Source organism: Pan troglodytes, chromosome 8, assembly GCF_028858775.2.
Source record: "Pan troglodytes isolate AG18354 chromosome 8, NHGRI_mPanTro3-v2.0_pri, whole genome shotgun sequence".
In the NCBI taxonomy this organism is placed as follows: Eukaryota; Metazoa; Chordata; class Mammalia; order Primates; family Hominidae; genus Pan; species Pan troglodytes.
In genome coordinates, this window is record NC_072406.2 from 131819767 (window position 1) to 131839220 (window position 19454).

The 19454-nt window shown below is 44.3% G+C and overlaps 1 protein-coding gene and 1 long non-coding RNA gene across 4 annotated transcripts in view; one reads left to right on the forward strand and one right to left on the reverse strand.

Moving 5' to 3' along the window:
• Positions 1 to 8597: 8597 nt before the first annotated feature.
• Positions 8598 to 10375, reverse strand: LOC129136218 (uncharacterized). The gene is made up of 2 exons (XR_008537625.2): positions 10269 to 10375; positions 8598 to 9612 (listed from the first exon to the last, which is right to left on the reverse strand). It is a non-coding gene; the product is annotated as an uncharacterized LOC129136218 (long non-coding RNA).
• Positions 10166 to 19454, forward strand: part of INPP5F (inositol polyphosphate-5-phosphatase F) — a 103500-nt gene continuing 94211 nt past the window's right edge. For 2 of the 3 annotated variants that reach the window (XM_016919492.4, XM_054660535.2), the window contains exon 1: positions 10183 to 10506. In XM_016919492.4, coding sequence (XP_016774981.1) covers positions 10410 to 10506 — 97 coding nt within the window. In that variant the 5' untranslated portion in view covers positions 10183 to 10409. Of the gene's footprint in view, positions 10507 to 19454 lie in introns of all 3 variants that reach the window. The other variant, XM_508074.8, reaches the window with a different exon arrangement.

A 19454-nucleotide genomic window follows, 5' to 3' on the forward strand; every position in this document is an offset into this window, starting at 1 on the left:
CCTGGAAAATCTATACCCTGGCATTACTGAATCAAAGATGCTTCCTAGCTCTATTTTCAATATAAGGGCTCCACATGAACTGAGAATAGCTCTGTCTGAGTCATTGGGATGAATGGTGCCATCTTTAAACATAGTTTCCAATCTCTAAATTTATCTCTAAAACAAATGTGTGTATGTGTGTGTGTGTGTGCTCATCCAGCTCCATAACTGTTAGTAGATTAGAGAGCTGGAGGGAGCAGAAAGTGTATCTGAGCTCAGAAGAGGAGGAGCGGCTAAAAGGACACGGGAGAATGATCACAGAGGGGAGACAAGCCAAGAGAAGACAACGAACAGGCACAGATCCTCCTGGGATGCAGAAGCACAGAAGGTTCTTTCCTGCTAGCAATGGGGGCAACAACTGTGATGCCTGAAGCTTCTTCCAATAAGGAGAGTCCCTTTAGAAAGGAGAATACAAAATAGTGAATACAGAATTAGGGCTTTGGATGAAATCAAGGAATCTTGAAGCTTAAGCTTCTTTTGCCTCAGGACAAATTCTCTGTCTCTGGCTGGGAATCAAGGCCAACATCCAACTTATAGTTACACAGTTAACGTCCACTACTTCTATTTCCTGGTGATGTGATTTGAGCTAAAAACGTGAATCACTTACATATATAAAATTAAAATGTGTTTAGCTTTACATATATATGTTATTATATATATATAAAAAATATTTTATACATATGTTAGGAATTTGTCAAATAATGAGCCTAGAGGGGAAAACTTTACACATAAAATACATATTTTTTTTGAGACAGGGTCTTGCTCTGTCAGCCAGGCTGGAGTGCAGTGGCATGATCATGGCTCATTGCAACCTCTGCCTCCTGGGTTCAAGTGATCTTCCCACCTCAGCCTCTTGGGTAACTGGGACTACAGTTGCACACCACCACGCGCAGCTACCTTTTTCGTATTTTTTGTAGCAATGGGGTCTTGCCATGTTGCCCAGGCTCATATTCAATTCCTGGACTCAAGCGATCCGTCCACATCAGCCTCCCAAAGTGCTGGGATTACAGGCCTGAGCCACTGCGCCCAGCCATAAAATATATGCAAAATATTTGCATAAAATATATGCATATATTTTAAAAATATATGCAAAATAACGGTGCGATAACTCTTTATAGTTTTTTGTTTTGTTTTGTTTTGTTTTTGAGACAGCGTATCGCTCTGTCTCCCAGGCTGGAGTGCAGTGGCCTGATCTTGATCTTGGCTCACTACAACCTCCACCTCTCGGGTTCAAGCGATTCTCCTGCCTCAGCCTCCCAAGTAGCTGGGACTACAGGCGTCTGCCACCACTCCCAGCCAATTTTTGTATTTTTAGTAGAGACAGGATTTCACCATATTGGCCAGGCTGGTCTCGAACTCCTGACCTTGTGATCCACCCGCCTTGGCCTCCCAAAGTGCTGGGATTACAGGCATGAGCCACCGCGCCCGGCCAACTCTTTGTAGTTTAAGACATCGTTTCAAAGAGTTGACTTCATTTAATTCTGATGACAACCTTGTGAAGAAAATTTTATATCTTATCTCCATTTTGCTTAGGGGGAAACTGATCTCGGAGAGCTGGGAGATTTGCCTTAGCACATCTGGCTGGTGAATAGGTGAGGTGGGCTGGGACCCCAGTGACACTTGCCGGTGTTGACTGGGGGTAAATACAATTTGCAGGCTGTTCTGCTTCCTAGGGCTGGGGATGGGTAGAGGAGAACAAGACAGCAGAGGCCACCGCAACTGCCCGCCCCTTGGCACTTGTCTCTTTCCATCTCCCTTGGATTTCCCAGCTCCAGGCTCCACAGGCAGAAGAGTCAGTAATTCGCTCCAAATAGGAGCAAATGGGGGGGCTTTGGGGAATCACTTCAGACCCAGTGCTTGTCCCTCTCTGCAGGCAGGCAGCAGCCCCGGAAACTTGCTGTCCTCCTCTGAACCAGACTGCCTAGTTCCAATTAGGAAATCACAAGGGAAGAAAAGTCCAGAGACCAGCCGGCAGCCTTTGAATGTACGGACCCTGCATCAAATTGTTTACAGGCCACATTTTGTTCCCATTCAAAATGAAAATACTTGTTACTGAATCCCAAAGGGGAAATATGTTTATGCTGAAGTGATGGGCTAGATTTGTTAATGTTTGAGTGTTTCTAGCCTTTCCTCTTCCCCCCCAACCCCAGCCGCAGCTAGAGAGTTTTCTGGCTTAGCTTTGTGCTTTTTCTTCCCCTGTCTCACCCTCTAGAGAAGGCCAGGCCTTGCCAGGGAAATAGCCCTAAGTGGTTTGGTCAGATTTCACAACAAAGAACTGAAAAAGATGCTGGAGGGAGAAAGCTTTCTGGAGTTTTGAGAGGAGAGATATGGGAATATTTGTGCTATATGAGGACAATGGTGAGAAGAAAAAAAAGATTTAAAAGAAATTATAGAGGGCTTTAGAATATTTGAGAAATACACACAAAGGATTTGAGTTTTCTCAAATTGTTTTTAATTGTATAGAATGGATTTTTTTTTTAACCTCAATGCTGCCTGGACTGAATCCCTTGGATTGTAGCTTTATAAGCATCATAGCTACAAGTTAGAATCCCCACTCAATTAACTCAGAGAATAGCAATGAGAAAAGCCGTGAGAAATGATGTGCTGCTTGGGAGTAACTGAAATGTGAATATCTTCCAGGGTTTCAGAAGCAGCAACAGCACTCTAATCCTGAAATTAGAGTGAGGGCCAAATTTTCAAAATATATTTGCCACATTTTTGCAGCTGGTCTCTGGTTACCCATCATAGTTAAAATCACCATCTTGGAAACTTGCAAATCACATTTCGTGCTTTGTTCACCGTCCCCCTGCCCCCCGCCTCTATACCCCCATGCCTTTGCTTCTGTAGTCAGAAGCTGTCCAAACACCCCATCTGCAACACACATCCCCTCACTGTACTTCTCAGTCTCGTTGAAGGATTGCTGTAAAATGGAAGGGAAAGAACAGCACTATTAGGGAAACCAAAACCCCATGTTTCCTTGTCACTAAGTGCAACTCTTATGAAATGGTGAAACACTGTAGGATATTATTTTCTTTAACCAGGAGAAGTAACAATAGGTTCAAAATCCACTGGGCAGCTTTTAGGACGTACCAACTTTCTACCAGAGTAACATCCCCCTGTTGTTTTTCTGTGCAGTCCAAAGCATTATTTGAAAAATCTCTAACATGATTATCTAACAATGCATTTTTTTTTTTTTTTTTGAGACAGAGTTTCTCTCTTGTCGCTTAGGCTGGAGTGCAATGGCATGATGTTGGCTCACTGCGGCCTCTGCCTCCTGGGTTCAAGCAATTCTCCTGCCTCAGCCTCCTGAATAGCCAGGTTACAGGTGCGCTCCACCACGCTCAGCCAATTTTTTTATTTTTAGTAGAGATGGGGTTTCTCCATGTTGGCCAGGCTGGTCTCAAACTCCTCACCTCAGGTGATCCACCCGCCTCGATCTCCCAAAGTGCTGGGATTACAGGCGTGAGCCACTTTGCCCGGTCAGAGGCAAAAGACTTTAGATCCTTAGGTAATACATTGCCTAAAAATATGTTTTTATGTGTGGTAGAGGAATGATTTGTGTGTGTATATATATATATACACACACACACACACACACACATATGCATATATATACACACATGCATATATATATACACACACTTAATTAGCTTTTTAAGATTTAAAACATTAAAAGCACATGGTTTTTTAAAAAATCAAGAGCGTACAGCTGTATCAAGATATCTCATGTATCCCGTAAATATATACATCTACTATATATCCACAAAAATTAAAAAAAAAAAGTGCACAGGTATATAAAGTGAAAAACGTCTCCACCCTCCTTCCTACATTCCTCATTCCCTTTCACAGCCCCTCCACTCACCAGCCCCATTTCCATCCCTCAAAGGGAACTAGATTTTGTGTTTTGTTTCAGAAATGTTCTGGACTTATAAAAATATAATCTCTCTTCCATTCCCTCACTTTAAAAACTCAAATGGGATACTAGAAAATACTGTTCTGCAATTTGGACTTTTTCTTTTTCTTTTTCTTTTTTTTTTTTTTTGAGACAGGGTCTCACTCTGTCACCCAGGCTGGAGTGCAATGGTGCAATCTCAGCTCACTGCAACCTCTGCCTCCCATGTTCAAGCCATTCTCCCGCCTCAACCTCCTGAGTAGCTGGGAGTACAGGTGCATGCCACCATGTCCAGCTAATTTTTGTATTTTTAGTAGAAACGGGGTTTCACCATGTTGGCCAGGCTGGTCTCAAACTCCTGGCCTCAAGTGATCCACCCACCTCAGCCTCCCAAAGTGCTGGGATTACAGGCGTGAGCCACCGTGCCCGGCCTAACTCGGACTTTTTCTATTTAACAGTGTATCCTGGACGTTTTTTCCAAAGTAGCTTATTTAGAGCAAACTAATTTTTTAAAGTTATCTTTTGTTTTGTTTTTTAATCGAAGAGTAAATGCATAACAGAAAGGAAGTGAGAGACAGCTGGTTTTAGACAACTATGAAATTATCACTGAACAAGGCTAATTATCTTCTCTGCAAGGAGAGAAGAGAAAAATTAGCTGCAGAAAAGACATTCTCACTCTCTCTCGCACACGCACACACACACACAAATAATTATGGCTGGTTTAATAAAAAAAATTTTTTTTTTTTTGAGATGGTGTTTCGCTCTTGTCACCCAGGCTGGAGTGCAATGGTGCCATCTTGGCTCACTGCAACCTCTGTCTCCTGGGTTCAAGTGGTTCTCCTGCCTCAGCCTCCCGAGTAGCTGGGATTACAGGCGTCCACCACCATGCCCAGCTAATTTTTGTATTTTTTTTGTAGAGATGGGGTTTTACCATGTTGGCCAGGCTGGTCTCAAACTTCTGACCTCAGGTGATCCACCCACCTCAGCCTCCCAAAGTGCTGGGATTACAGGTGTAAACTACCGCACCTGGCCTAAATTTTCTTTTCTTTCCTTTTTTTTCTTTTGAGACGGAGTTTCGCTTTTGTTGCCCAGGCTGGAGTACAATGGTGCGATCTTGGCTCACTGCAACCTCCGCCTCCCGGGTTCAAGCGATTCTCCTGTCTCAGCCTCCTGAGTAGCTGGGATTATAGGCGCCCGCCACTACGCACTGCTAATTTTTGGTATTTTTAGTAGAGATGGGGTTTCACCATGTTGGCCAGGCTGGTCTTGAACTCATGACCTCAGGTGAGCTGCCCGCCTCAGCCTCCCAAAGTGCTGGGATTACAGGCATGAGCCACCACGCCCGGCCACCCCATTTTTTTTTTTTTTTTTTTTTGAGACTGGGTCTCACTCCTCGCTCTCCTGCCCAGGCTAGAGTGCAGTGGCTCAATCATAGCTCATGGTAGCCTTGAACTCTTGGGTTCAAGTGATCCTCCCATCTCAGCCTCCTCAGTAGGTCCTTGACAATTTTATCAGGCCGTACAATTAAAAAGCCAGTAATTATTAACCCCCAAAGTAAAGAAGTGAAAAAAGGGTGGTCTTCTACATTAAATAAAAGGGCCTCTTTTAGGCCAACATGACAGTCTCCTCATGAGGGACTTTCCTTTTTCTTGGTCCTTGGTGCTTCTCAACTATTTTATCTTATTTTATTTTATTTTATTTTATTTTATTTTATTTTATAGACAGTCTCGCTATGTCACCCAGGCTGGAATACAGTGGCGCCACCTCGGCTCACTGCAACCTCCGCCTCCCAGGTTCAAGTGATTCTCCTGCCTCAGCCTCCCGAGTAGCTGGGATTACAGGCGCCCACCACCACGCATGGCTAATTTTTGTATTTTTAGTAGAGACAGGGTTTCACCATGTTGGCCAGGCTGGTCCTTGAACTCTGGCATCAAGTGATCCGCCTGCCTTGGCCTCCCAAAGTGCTGGAATTACAGGTGTGAGCCACTTTGCCCAGCCTGAAGAACTTTATATATGTCAAAGTGCTCCAACAGTACAATTTCCAGCCATCCTTGATGAAGTTATGTGAGGAGGTAGCATTAAGTTTGCTGGCTGATAAATCCATGAGAGATTGGCTGTTGATTGGCCAAACGTAAAAATTTGGCTTGTGTTTTAGTCTGTTTGGGCTAACAAAAAAATACCATAGGCTGCGTGACTTATAAACAACAGAATTTTTTTTTGTTTCCCAACAGTTCTGAAGGCTGGGAAGTTCAAGATCAAGGCACTGGTAGATTCAGTGTCTGGTGAGGGCCTGCTCTCTGGTTCTTAGACCAACATCTGTTTCCTCGAGATGCCCTCATGTGGCGGAAGGGGCAAGGGACCTTGCTGGGGTCTCTTATAAGTGCTCTAATGAGCTAATTACTTTCCAAAGGCCCTCTCTCCTAATACTATCACCTTGCAGGTTAGGATTTCAACATACAAATTTTGGGAAAGCAGTCAATTGCATTCTGCCCTCATGTTTCTCCAGAGAAACAGAAACAATATATATGCATATACAGAAGAAAATTTATGATGAGGGATTGGCTCATGAGATTATGGAGGTTGAGAAGTCCCAGTCTACCTTCTGCAAGCTGGAGAACCAGGAAAGCCTGTGGTTTAGTTCCAGTCCAAACCTAAAGGCCTAAGAACCAGCGAGGTCAATCTGGGTCTGAGAGCCCAGAACTATATCTGCTCAGATATCTGCAGGCAGGAGGGATGAATAACCGGGTTCAATGGGGAACACATTTGTTCTTCTTCCACCTTTTTGTTCTATTCTTGTCCTTAAGGATTGGATGACCACCATATAGGTGAGGGCAGTCTTCTTTACTTAGTCTACCAATTCAAATGCTAATCTCTTCCGGAAACACCCTCACACACACATATCCAGGAATAGTGTTTTACCAGCTTTCTGAGTAGCTCTTAGCCTAGTCATGTTGACACATAAAATTCACCATCACAGCTTGTGAGTGTTTTGGGCCCTTAACCCTAAAGTTAAGCCACCTGTCAGACCTGCAATCCTGGCACTTTGGGAGGCCGAGGCGGGTGGATCATGAGGTCAGGAGTTCAAGACCAGCTTGGCTAACATGGTGAAACTCCATTTCTACTAAAAATACAAAAAATTAGCTGGGCGTGGTGGTGCATGCCTGTAATTCCAGTTACTCGGGAGGCTGAGGCAGGAGAATCGCTTGAACCCGGGAGGTGGAGGTTGCAGTGAGCCGAGATCGCGCCATTGCACTCCAGCTTGGGTAACAAGAGTGAAACTCCATCTCAAAAAAAACAAAAAACAAAAAACAAAGTTAAGCCACCTGGACTGCTGACCTGCAACATTAGCAGCCTCCAGGCAGGCTGGGGGAAGGGGGAATATATTTATATAAATATAAATCTCTTCTTTTGGGAGATTTCTCATAGACAAGACTGAAGAAAGTTATCATAGACAACAAACAAGACTATGGACAAGTAGACAGAAGACAGGAGATGATGTTAAAGTCAAATCTCACCAGAGGATACCAAAATCTAATCCAAAGATCTCAGAGATATTGAAGGGCTAAATCGATAATCACAGTTGGCTTATTTACCACCATTATTTGTGTAGGTTTAACTATGTGGACACATTTCCTCACATTGATTTCAGCACTGGAAGGGAACACTTAGTGATCATCTCTTTTCATAAATAAGGACCCTGAGATCAAAAGAGATTGAGTGAACTGACCAAAATCACACAGAACTGGCTAGAACCAAACTCCTTAGTGATTATACTTAAATTAGCATATATATGCCATACATGTAAAAGAAGATATATAATATGTATGATGGTCATCCGTGTTTAAAAAGGAGAGCAGCATCACGTGAACTTTCCATTAAAACCTGGGTGGCATCGGGGCAGGAGGACCTTGAATTAGGAAGCTGGAAGAGGGTGATGAGGCTGGCAAGTTAGCCACAGGCCGAGGATAGGCTAGCCAGGGAGTGGAGAGGCTGCAGTGGCCAAGGTTCAGGAAGTTCATAGCAGAAACAAGGCAAGGCAACTGTGGCAGTAGATTGGGGATGTGACATCTACCAGGGACAGAAAATATGTGCTCTTTTCACTCTGCTCAGCCAGGCTAGAGCTGTGCCTACCCCACAGCATGTGTTTGGAGCCTGAGGGAGACAGCAGTGTGCATTGGGGTCAGATAATTATAGAAGCATCTCCCCTCCATGTTTTCCTCTCTCCTAAAGACTTTGCGTGTTAACTCTGCATTTACAGGTAACCAAGCCCATATGATGGCATTAGTTAATGACTGACTGCTGTTTTTTTCCAAGCTGCTGTCAGGCAGATTTTACTAATTAATTTCACTTAAAATAGTGGTGTTCAAGCCTGACTGCATAGTAAAGTCATCTGGGGAGCTTAGAAAAAATAAACAAACTGATACCAGAGCCCCACCCCAATTAAATTCTGATTTAATTGGTCTAAGGTCCAAGCATTGATATGTTTGAAAAATTCCCCAGGTGATTCTAATAGGCAGCCAGGGTTGGAACCATTGATCTAAAACATCAGGAAAAGTTTCAATGAACTAATTAATTGTTTAAAAACAGTTGCAACAGCATTGTTTTCTTCACATCTGGCAATGTAATTCATAAAACAATAATGAAATAATTTGCAGGATACAGTGTCTTCATAGGATTTTCTCATTCTCATTTTTGCTAAGTCAACACATGGCTGAATTAAACAATCAATCTGAAACCGATGGTTCCACTAAAGCTTCTTACAGCTTCATTACCTTCTTTCTCCAAATCACATCACAAAGATTTGATAGAGTAACCACCTCCCTCGACCTTTATGTTGAGATGTCTGGACAGCACAGAGGCATGGTACTTAGAAAAGATTCCAGGACGCTTTGTTATCATTGGACTTTCTGTGCTATGGAAATTCAACACTGTGGGCTGGAATAATTAGTCATGTGGAACTCCTTCCTGCTTTTGTACCCTCTCACTTTTACTTGAGCAGAAGGTTAAAAGTATTGCTTTCTGAGAAGTCGCATTCGGTCACTCCTCTCTCTCGCAAGAAAGACAGCTGTTCTCCCTTTTCTTTTGCCTATAAACTTCCGCTCCTAAACTCAAAAAAAAAAAAAAAAAGTATTGCCTTATTTTTCTCATCTCCTACTTCTTGTCTTTTTCTCTTGTTTCCGATTCAGGCATTAGAGAAGGCAAGGAGTTAGGAGTAGGAAGACTCAATGATTTATAGAACTGGGGGTGTCATAAAAGGTCATTAGTTCAACCACCATCTGAGGACCAAGAGACTTCCCCAAGATCACACAGCTAGATAGTCCTCGAACTGGCCCCGGAAGTGGGGGCCTCATTCTCCAGACCCATTCTGTTCAGGATATCAACTGGTTTTTCAAGACAGACTGAGCTCAAGGATGTTTGGGGGAGACTCCTCCTTCCCCGAGAGGGTCTCCATTCATCTTATCCTCGCCAAACGATATTCCTTCCGCTTGCTTCATTAACTGGCTCCATTTGTGAAGTCTTCTCCAAACCGCCCTGCTTAATTCGGGACACAGCAGCACCTGTACATTCCTCCCTTCCTCCTCGCTCTTTAGCCGCGTGCTGCTAATGCTTGTGTGTTTTCTATTGTTACATGCTTTCCCTCGTTGATGTGCATTTATTGAATGCCTCCTGTTGTCAAACTTCTAATAGGGAATACGAAAACAGAAGACGCCTCCGCTTGGCTGTGGGCCTGGCTGGGGATGAACCCCTGTAGCCAGGCCCCGGGGTCTCGCCTGGTTTCGGTACGGGCAGGCAGCGCAGGCCCGCGGGGAACGTACCCCGCACCGCTCCGGGAGAGCGGGTGTGGGGTTGGATTCAGGTCTCGGCCTGGCTTTAGAGGGCCTGGTGAAGCGTGAGCGCCTCCCTGCACGGAGGGGAGGCCCCAGCGGTGGGCGCCTGTCCCCAAGGCCGCGCGGAGGGAGGCGGTCAGCCCAGACCGACTCGGCCGAGCTCCCGAGCTGCCACCGGTGACCACGACAGGAAGGCTGGCGCGCCGGGGGAGGGGCCTGGGCAAGAGCGGGAGGGGTGGGCGGAAGGACGAGAGGGAGGAGGAAAGACCCGCGGGGAGGAGCTGGGAGGAGACACCTGGGAGAAGGCGGAGGAAAGGGCAGGAAGCGGGAGGGAGCTGAAAGGAGGAGGAGGCTGAGGGGCGGAGCCGGGCGCTCGGGGAAAGGAGCCAGCAGAGGGGGTGGAGCCGGGCCTGGGGCGGAGCCAGGGAAGGGGAGGAGCCGGGGGGAGAGGTCTCTACGGCCGCCGCCGCCGCCGCCGCTGCCGCTGCCGGGGCGCGTTCTCCTCCTACCGGTCGGGTGCCCCGGGGCGTTCCCTCTGCCGCTGCTTCTCGGCGCGGTTCCTACCCGGCCGCTCCCCGAGGCGCGGGCTCTGGCGGCCTTGACCGACTAGGACGCCCCGTGCGCCGCCCCCCTGGGCGCGCGGGGCCAGCATGGAGCTCTTCCAAGCCAAGGACCACTACATCCTGCAGCAGGGCGAGCGCGCGCTGTGGTGCAGCCGCCGCGACGGCGGCCTCCAGCTCCGACCCGGTGAGGCTGGTGGTGCGGGCGGGGGGCACCCCGGGCCAGGGCGGGGAGAGGAGGGGGCGCGGCCGGACCCCTCAGCCGGGCGGGAGGAGCCGCCTGCGGGCCTGGTGAGGCGGGGCGGGGCGGGCTGCGAGCGCGCGAGCTGTCATTATTCCCTGACTGGAAGGAGCCTGGCCTTTCTCCGAGGACAGCGCCGAGCCCCTACCCCAGTGCGGAGCAGAAGGGGCTGGCGACCCTCGTCCTTCCCACCGCGTCACGCAGCCGCCCTTGGGGCTTGGGGCCCAGGCCGAGGGGAGGGGGTCCCCTCCGGCAGAAAGTTCCAGCAAGGTGCACCTGGCCGTAAAGGCCTCTTCCTCCTTGGAGTGGTTCTTACATGGCCTTCGCCAGAAGTTCTGGGTTCGAATTCCGATCTGGAGCGGTTGCGCCAGTTCCGTCTAGGGCTCTGCTGGACACTCACTCCCTGTTGCCATCCCGTGTGTTCTTGGTCCCTTATTATTAAAGGTGTGACTTTACTGTGGTTACCTCATAGGCACTCGGTTTAAAGCCTTTGTCTTTGACTTTAATACCACAGCACAATTAAACTGTATTGTAATGTATAATTTTGAGATTTTTGTGTGACTTGATGTTGTGCGACACAAAATGTATTGTGGGTCCATGTTTGGGTGTCATGTAAGCTGTTCGGAGAGGCTTAAGTCTACAATTAGCTTGCTTTAGGAAAATGTGTGTGCAGTCGTGGTTTAAACAGAGCAGTCCCTGCCCTCAGAGCGCTGACAGTCCAGTTTCTTGTAAGATGGGGCTGGGTGGCACCTGCCCCTTTTGGCTTGCTAATCCTTTCCTCATATCACTCAGAGATTCTTCCACTTTAGGGAAAGTGAGAGGATAGAGTTCTTTACGGAAGGAGCCAGAGCTTTTCAGACTTGTAATTCTTATGTGCAGTCTAGACAGAAGGATTACATGATATGAATTGAAAAGGATAAAAGGTTCAGATGAGCTTTTCAGATCACAGCGTGGTATCACTTATAGGATGGTTTTTAAGGACAGGCCTTTTAATATATTATTTCCAATCCCCACAGCAACCTTACAGGACACGTGTGGGATCCTCTTTTTCAGGTGAGGAGAAAGGAGTGAGAGGTTATTAGTAACTCGCTCGGGGTCACAGCCTAGAGTTGAGACACTGACACAGGGCAGTTCTGTGACCTCCAGAACACTTTTGGGCAGGCCCCACTGCTTTCTTAGGAAGGCCTACTAGTTGCTTTGCCAGAGCAGTGAAGGATAACTTATTTTTTTCCTCAGGCTCTGTCTATATTCTCTTGCTATTACGTTTTATTTCCTCTTTTCAGAATGGAGGATAAACTCCTTGGCCCAGATAAAGTTCTTGATGATCTCGGGATAGAGTTGTTATGGATAGGCTAATTTTGGCCAGTCTTCTGTCATTCTCTTCTCTGATTTGACCATTTGTCTGGCTTTCTCCCCTTCCCTCCTTTCACTCCCCCAAATTTGGGTAAGGCTTCAGTACAGCTTGAAGTAAAGCAGATTTCAAAATTCCTAGGTTGTCAAAAGAGTCAACTCCTTGGATTCTAAAAGCTTAGACTATTAGAACTGGATGGGACTTAAGATCGTCTCCAACTCATCTGACAACAAACTTTTCTACACCCCAGTTTCTTGAACTATAAAGGCTAACCTGCGCCTAGATTCTTGGATGAAGCCATGCAGTTTGGATTACTGTTTGTTCAAAGTCCATGTCAGAAGGCAAATTTAAAACTTTTTTTGGGGAGGAAAGTAGCTATAGCCTTTGCACTTGAGATTGGCATACTTTTTAGAATATAGCGGGCCACAGACCAAGTAGACCAAATGTCTGGAGGAAGGAAGAGGCCATGTTTCAGAAGTAACAGCCAGTTTTGATCTTAAGGTGTTCAGGATAGCCAGGGAATAAAGAATCCCATGCACTTGATTTTCCTATAGTTTATCCTGTCCAGGACTGAAGATCCTTTCTAACTAATGGCTATTTAAGAATGGCATTTTAATTGAATAAGTGCTTTTCAGATCTTTTTCTATATATGGAATCATTTAAAATTCTCTTTATTTTATTGGACTTTTCCCCTGTGCTTTTATGGCAAGTTTTGCTGCTGTTTGTAGTGATAGCATTTAAAATCTTTCATTGTTTCCTACTGGTTATTTAGCTGAATAGATGATTAAGTCCTTTTCTTTTTTGAAAGGGCAGTATTATGAGCTCAAAAAAGCTTGTGGGCATCGTGGTTTTTACATTCGTGACTATTGAACAACCTGAAACAAGAGTTTTTCTTTTTCTAGAGACATTAGAAGGATAAGTAATGATGATATTTAAGATTAAAATACTCATTTATTTAGCCTGGAATGTTTGTTACTGTCAACCTCTTTTCCTACCTAGTCCATTCCATAAGACCCAGCTCAGATGCTACCCCTCATCCTTGGGGCAGAATTATTGGCCACCTTTATTGTGTTTCCAGGCATTTTCTACACTTAGTGGACACTTCAATTCTAACCCTTATGCATCATCATAATAAAAGTTTGCCTACTTCTTCCCCAGTGGGAAGTCCCAGTGTGTTCCCCAAGGCAAGGGCTGTATTTACTCCTCATCTTGGTGTCTCTAGGCTTTAGAGTACTTAGGACACAGAAGGTGTTTTTGTTTGAGTTGAGCTGAATTAAAGTTAAGTCTAAGTTCTCTCTCAGTAATATCATTGCCTTAAAAATAAGATGTTATATTATGTTTGTCGCTCTTTTTAGGGCTGTTTTTTTGAGGGAGGGGGAAAGGGCGGGCCGGGCAGTGGACAGAGTCTTGCTCTGTTGCCCAGGCTGGAGTGCGGTGGCGTGATCTTGGCTCACTGCAACCTCCGCCTCCTAGGTTCAAGCGATTCTCCTGTTTCAGACTTCTGAGTAGCTGGGACTACAGGTGTGTGCCACCTCACCCAGCTAATTTTTGTATTTTTTGTTAGAGATAGGGTTTCGCCATGTCGGCCAGGCTGGTCTCAAACCCCTGACTTCAGGTGATCCGCCCACCTCGGCCCCCCAAAGTACTGGGATTATAGGCTTGACCCACTGCGCCTGGCCTCTTTTTAGGGCTGTTTTGAATATATTTTAATTGGAGTGGAAAATCTCTGTCCATTTGGATGAGGAAATATGAGGAAAGGTACACCGGCACTTGTGTTATATTTCTATCTGATGTAGCATTATCTCATTATCTTTTTTCTTTTTTTTTTTTTTTTTCTGAGACAGGGTCTTGCTCTGTCACCCAGGCTGGAGTGCAGTGGCGTGATCATGGCTTGCTGTAGCCCCTACCTCCTGGCATCAAGCTATTCCTCCCACCTCAGTCCCCCAGGTAGCTGGGACTACATGTGTGTGCTACCACACCTGGCTAATTTTTTTTTTTTTTTGGTAGAGATGGAGTCTCACTATATGGCTCAGGCTGATCTTGGCCTCCTGGGCTCAAGCGATCCTCCCACCTTGGCCTCCCAAAGTGCTGGAATTATGGGCATGAGCCACCACACTGGGCTTTTAAAATATCTTTTTGGTAGTATTCCTTACTTTCCTCTTTAACATTATTTACACTTTTTCAGGTTTTTTTTCTCCAAGCTAAAAAACCAAGTATTGTTTTTTTTCTGGTGTTTCTAATTTTTTTAAGGGTAATGAGTAATCTGTATTCATATATAGCAGTTTTTTGATAGATGCTTATGTCTATTGTAAGATAATGACTACTACTTCTCTTTTCTTTTTTTTCTTTCTTTTTTGAGACAGAGTTTTGCTCTTGTTGCCCAGGCTGGAGTGCAATGGTGCATCTCGGCTCACTGCAACCTCCGCCTCCAGGTTCAAGCGATTCTCCTGCCTTAGCCTCCTGAGTAGCTGGGATTATAGGCACCTGTCACCACGCCTGGCAAGTTTTGTATTTTTACTAGAGACAGGGTTTTGCCATGTTGGCCAGGCTGGTCTCGAACTCCTGACCTCAGGTGATCCACCCTCCCCGGCCTCCCGAAGTGCTGGGATTACAGGCATGAACCACTGTGCCCGGCCTGGTTATTTTATTTTCTACAGGGAAAGTGATAAAGCACTGTATAAACATTCAGTAATCTTCTGAGAGTAGAGTCTAATATCTCAGGATAAGAATTGTAATTTGAAGATTCAAAAAGAAATAGAATACAATCCACTTTGGGGGAATGCTGATATGGTCTTATCTCTTTGGTCTTAAAATTGCTTCCTCTAGTCCTTGTGGCTTTGTCTGATATGACAGTATTATATAATTTATAGCTGTGTGTAAATTATATAATAATTCACATTCTGTTCTGAGACTGAGCGACCAAGAAGAGATCTCAAAGCATCTGTCATACACATAACATTCATAAACATAGAAACTGTATATGGAAAGGTGATACTCTTAAGTGATGAATCCCAGTGAACTTTTTTTTTTTTTGAGATTGAGTCTCGCTCTGTTGCCAGGCTGGAGTGCAGTGGCGTGATCTTGGCGCACTGCAACCTCTGCCTCCCGGGTTCAAGCAATTCTCCTGGCTCAGCCTCCCGAGTAGCTGGGACTACAGGCACGCGCCTCCACGCCCAGCTAATTTTTTGTATTTTTAGTAGAGATGGAGTTTCACCATGTTGGCCAGGATGCTCTCGATCTCTTGACCTCGTGATCCGCCCGCCTCTGCCTCCCAAAGTGCTGGGATTACAGGCGTGAGCCACCGCGCCTGGCCTGAACAATTTTTTGAGGGATACTAGGTATTAGTTAGAATTCACAGAAATGTTAAAAATTTTTTCTGTTCTTCTTAGAGTTAATTTTTGATAATGAAATTATTTTTACTATGTCATATGAGGTTAACTTTTTTGAATGAGAAATCATAATTATGGAATTGAAATCCACCTGGAATTTTTTTTTGAGGAATCATTTTTGTGAAATGATTCTGTTTATTTGGAGTTTTGTGGCATTTGGTATTTACTTAAAAAAAAAGGATTTTGAACTTTTTCTTTTTAAAAAATTCTGTTTGTGGCTAGGCATGGTGGCTCGCGCCTGTAATCCCAGCACTTTGCAAGGCCGAGGTGGATGGATCACTTGAGGTCAGGAGTTCAAGACCAGCCTAGCCAACATGGTAAAACCCCATCTCTACTGAAAATACAAAAATTAGCTGGGTGTGGTGGCGGGTGCCTATAATCCCAACTACTCGGGAGGCTAAGCCACAAGAATCGATTGAACCTGGGAGGCAGAGGTTGCAGTGAGCTGAGATGGTGCCACTGTACTCCAGCCTGGGCAACAGAGTGAGACTGTCTCAGAAAAAAATATTGTGTTTACTAAAAATTTGCAAATTACTATGACAGAATTTAATAGGGCACTTTAAATTACGTATTAAATGGCTTACAAAATCTTTCTGATCATTTTTGTTGTTGAATAACCAGGTTTTTTCTTAGTGTATTTAGTCTTCAGTTTTTATAATGGGTTACTAGTTTTATATCTTGTACTACTTTTTACTCCGTATTTTATATTGCTGACAGGCTAACAGTTGGGTTGAATAGATCCGTATGTTTATTTTTATGCATGTACATATTTGTATGACTACATTTATTTCCCATTTAAAGGTAGAAAAGACTTATCTTTACAAAGTTTTCACCCCACCCATTTTTGGCTTAAATAAAAGAAGACAGGTGGTTTTTTTTTTTTTTTTTTTTTAGTGTAGACAGCCCAGGCTGGAGTGTGGTGGCATGATCTTGGCCCACTGCAACTGCAACCTCGGCCTCCAGGGTTCAAGCGATTCTCGTGCTGCAGCCTCCTGAGTAGCTGGGACTACAGGCGCCTGCCATCATGCCCGGCTAATTTTTTGTATTTTTAGTAGAGACAGGGTTTTGCCACGTTGCCCACGCTGGTCTTGAACTTCTGAGCTCAGGTATTCTGCCTGCCTCAGCCTCCCAAAGTGCTAGGATTGCAGGCGTGAGCCACCACGCCTGGCAGGAGTACAAAGTCTTTCTAAAGTGACTGACAATTTTTGGAATCAGGTTTTACAGATTGAGGGAGGTTTTTGTGTATATTTTGTTGTCTACATCATCATCTGAGATTAACAGTGGCTAATAATAACAGCTTTTATTTCTTGAGCACTTTTCTTTTTTTTTTTCTTTTTTTTTTTTTTTTTGAGACGGAGTTTTATTCTCTTGCCCAGGCTGGAGTACAATGGCATGATCTCGGCTCACTGCAACCTCTGCCTCCCGGGTTCAAGCAGTTCTGTCTGCCTCAGCCTCCTGAGTAGCTGGGACTACAGGCTACTGCCACCACGCCTGGCTAATTTTTCTATTTTTAGTAGAAACGGGGTTTCGCCGTATTGGCTAGGTTGGTCTTGAACTCCTGACCTCAGATGATCCACCCGCCTCAGCCTCCCAAAAGTGCTGGGATCACAGGTGTGAGCCACCGCAACTGGCCTGTAATCTCAGCTGCAACTGAGCACTTTTCTGAGCCAGACACTGTTCCATGACCTTTACATGTATTATTTCATTTCATCTCCACAGTAAACCTTGGGAGGAGGGTTTCATTATTATCCTCATTTTACAGATGAGGAAACTGAGGCACAGAGAAGTAATTTGCCCAGGTTCACAGAGGGAGAGCCAGGCTCTAACCCAGTGTTTGACTCTAAAACCAGGTTTTCCTCAGTATTGACAAAAATGTTTTATGAACCTTTTTACCTTCTTGACTACAAAGTGATAGGATTTATATTTTCATGGGTAATAGCTGAAATGTATCTTTAGCTATCCTAATCATTATAGTGTAGCCTATATAGAGAATTAAATAGCCTCTCAAATGTCAAAGCAAGCACATTAAGGAAGGATCTATGTAGAAAGAAAAGGCTAATAATGTGATAACTAGTTTGTTTGTTGATCCTATGCCTGCATTGACTTTCTTGCAAAATTCATATAGTTACAGGGAATGTTGTTATGTAATGAATTGACTAGTAGTAGTTTTTCCAGCTACGGTCAGTTGATCAGGTTTCTCTTCTTAAGTGTTTGGAAGATCTGCAGTTTGGGAAGGGAATAGATACAGGGGAGATCTTTGAGCAGAAGCATTGATATGTGTACTCATTGGGAACTATTTCCTCCAGTGATGAGCAACCTGAAGCCTTTCTCAGTGTAGCTTTTCAAGAGTCCTAGATCCAATTTCATAGACATCCTTTCAGAGCATGCACAGCAGAGGTGAAATGGAGGAGAAGCGTGTAGGGCAGAACTACCTTCAAAGAAGGGAGAAACTTTGTAGAATCACTGGTTCCTAGACGCTTGTGTTTTGGCCAGGCCCTGGCCCCAGAGGCTAGCCAAAGGCATGCTTTGGAGGAGAGGTAGTATCAAGTTTTTTAAGAGTAGACCGTGAAGGTGCCAGAAACTAAGGTGCACTGACAGCTTGGTCTATGGGGAACCTGGCTGCATTGGTTCAGGTCCCCACTTGTCCCACTTGCCTGGCCTAAACACACCCCTGGCATGGAGAAAGAGGATGAGACTCATTGCTGGATCCCTAGCACCTGGCCCATAACAGGTTTTTTGTGAAAGTTGTACTGAATGAATTGAAATAATTCTAGTCCCTGGTCTACCTTCTATAGTTTAAGCAGCAAAGGGGTTGTAGGGACGTTTAAAGGGAGAATATAAGAACAAAAGACTAGAACACACTGCCTCTCTTGCCACCTAAAAAAGTCATGCAAATTTCTCACCGTCATTTTATTCAGTGAAGCAGGAATCTCACTCTTAAGCCTGTGGAATTCATTAAATTTGTTTTCTTTCTGAATAAAAATAAATGGGACCCATAGACATCTTTGTTTTTTCCCAAACCGGCCCTTGTGCAGAGAAGGTTGTTGTTGCTAATTTTAGTCCTTGTGATTTATGGTGGAATTTATTCATGTATTTGCAGATAATACTGGACTACTGGAAAATCAAAGTAGTTTGATCAAACTAGTTTGGGGTATATCCCAACACATTGCCAACACATGTTTCTTGGGTGATGCATTATGAATGCATTATCCAAGGATTTATCTAATCTTTGTTTGAGGTGGTTGTTACTTTCAGGTTCTTAAGGTAATTAGTTTGGAAAGTTGTAATTTAAGCTGTACTTCCTTTTTCATTCCCAAACCATGACTTTTCTTTTTTTTAAATAATAGAGACAGGGTCTCACTATGTTGGCCAGGTTAGTCTTGAACTCCTGGCCTCAAGCAGTCCTCCTGCTCAGCCTCCCAAAGTTCTCAGATTACAGGCATGAGCCACTGCACCTAATAGCAGAATCAATCTGCTATTGATTCAATACATTCTCAGAATCATAGTCCAACCTTGTTTTGGCATGGTTTTATGGGGAATTAAATGCATGAGATCTTTACAAGCTGTGTTACTATGTCTCTGTGTGTCTTTTTATAAACGGTTCTTTTCCTGTTCAAATATATTTTAAAACATAACCTTTAGAAATCTACCTTTGCAAACAGAAGTTTGAGAAGTAGCAGCAATGTCACAGAGCCTTTAGTCAATCTAAGTCCTTAGCTGATGTAAGTCATAATCATTATGTGTCAGCTGCCCATAATTGAGCTGAGGAGAACATTTGAATCAGTATGTTTAACAACATAGGGAACTAATAATTGTTAAAGGTTATCAGTAGCTATTGATAATACATTAAGTGATAATGTATAAATAGTATTTTTAAAGTGAGGATAAACACTGAACATTCAGCATTACAGTACCTTCACAAGACATACTGGTAGTATCTTAATTAAATCACATGTTTTTAGGATGACTCATTTTCTGGTTGTTGGAGACTCTTAAGGGATCTGCTTTCATTCACAAAATAGCATCCACACATTCTTTCTTTGGTAAGTCTGAAATACAGGTTGATTTTAGGTCAGTGTTCCCTGATATTTTTTTTCTTTTAAGTTATTTTATTTTAATTTCAGTTTCCTTCAAGTTTACCCTTGCATTTTTTT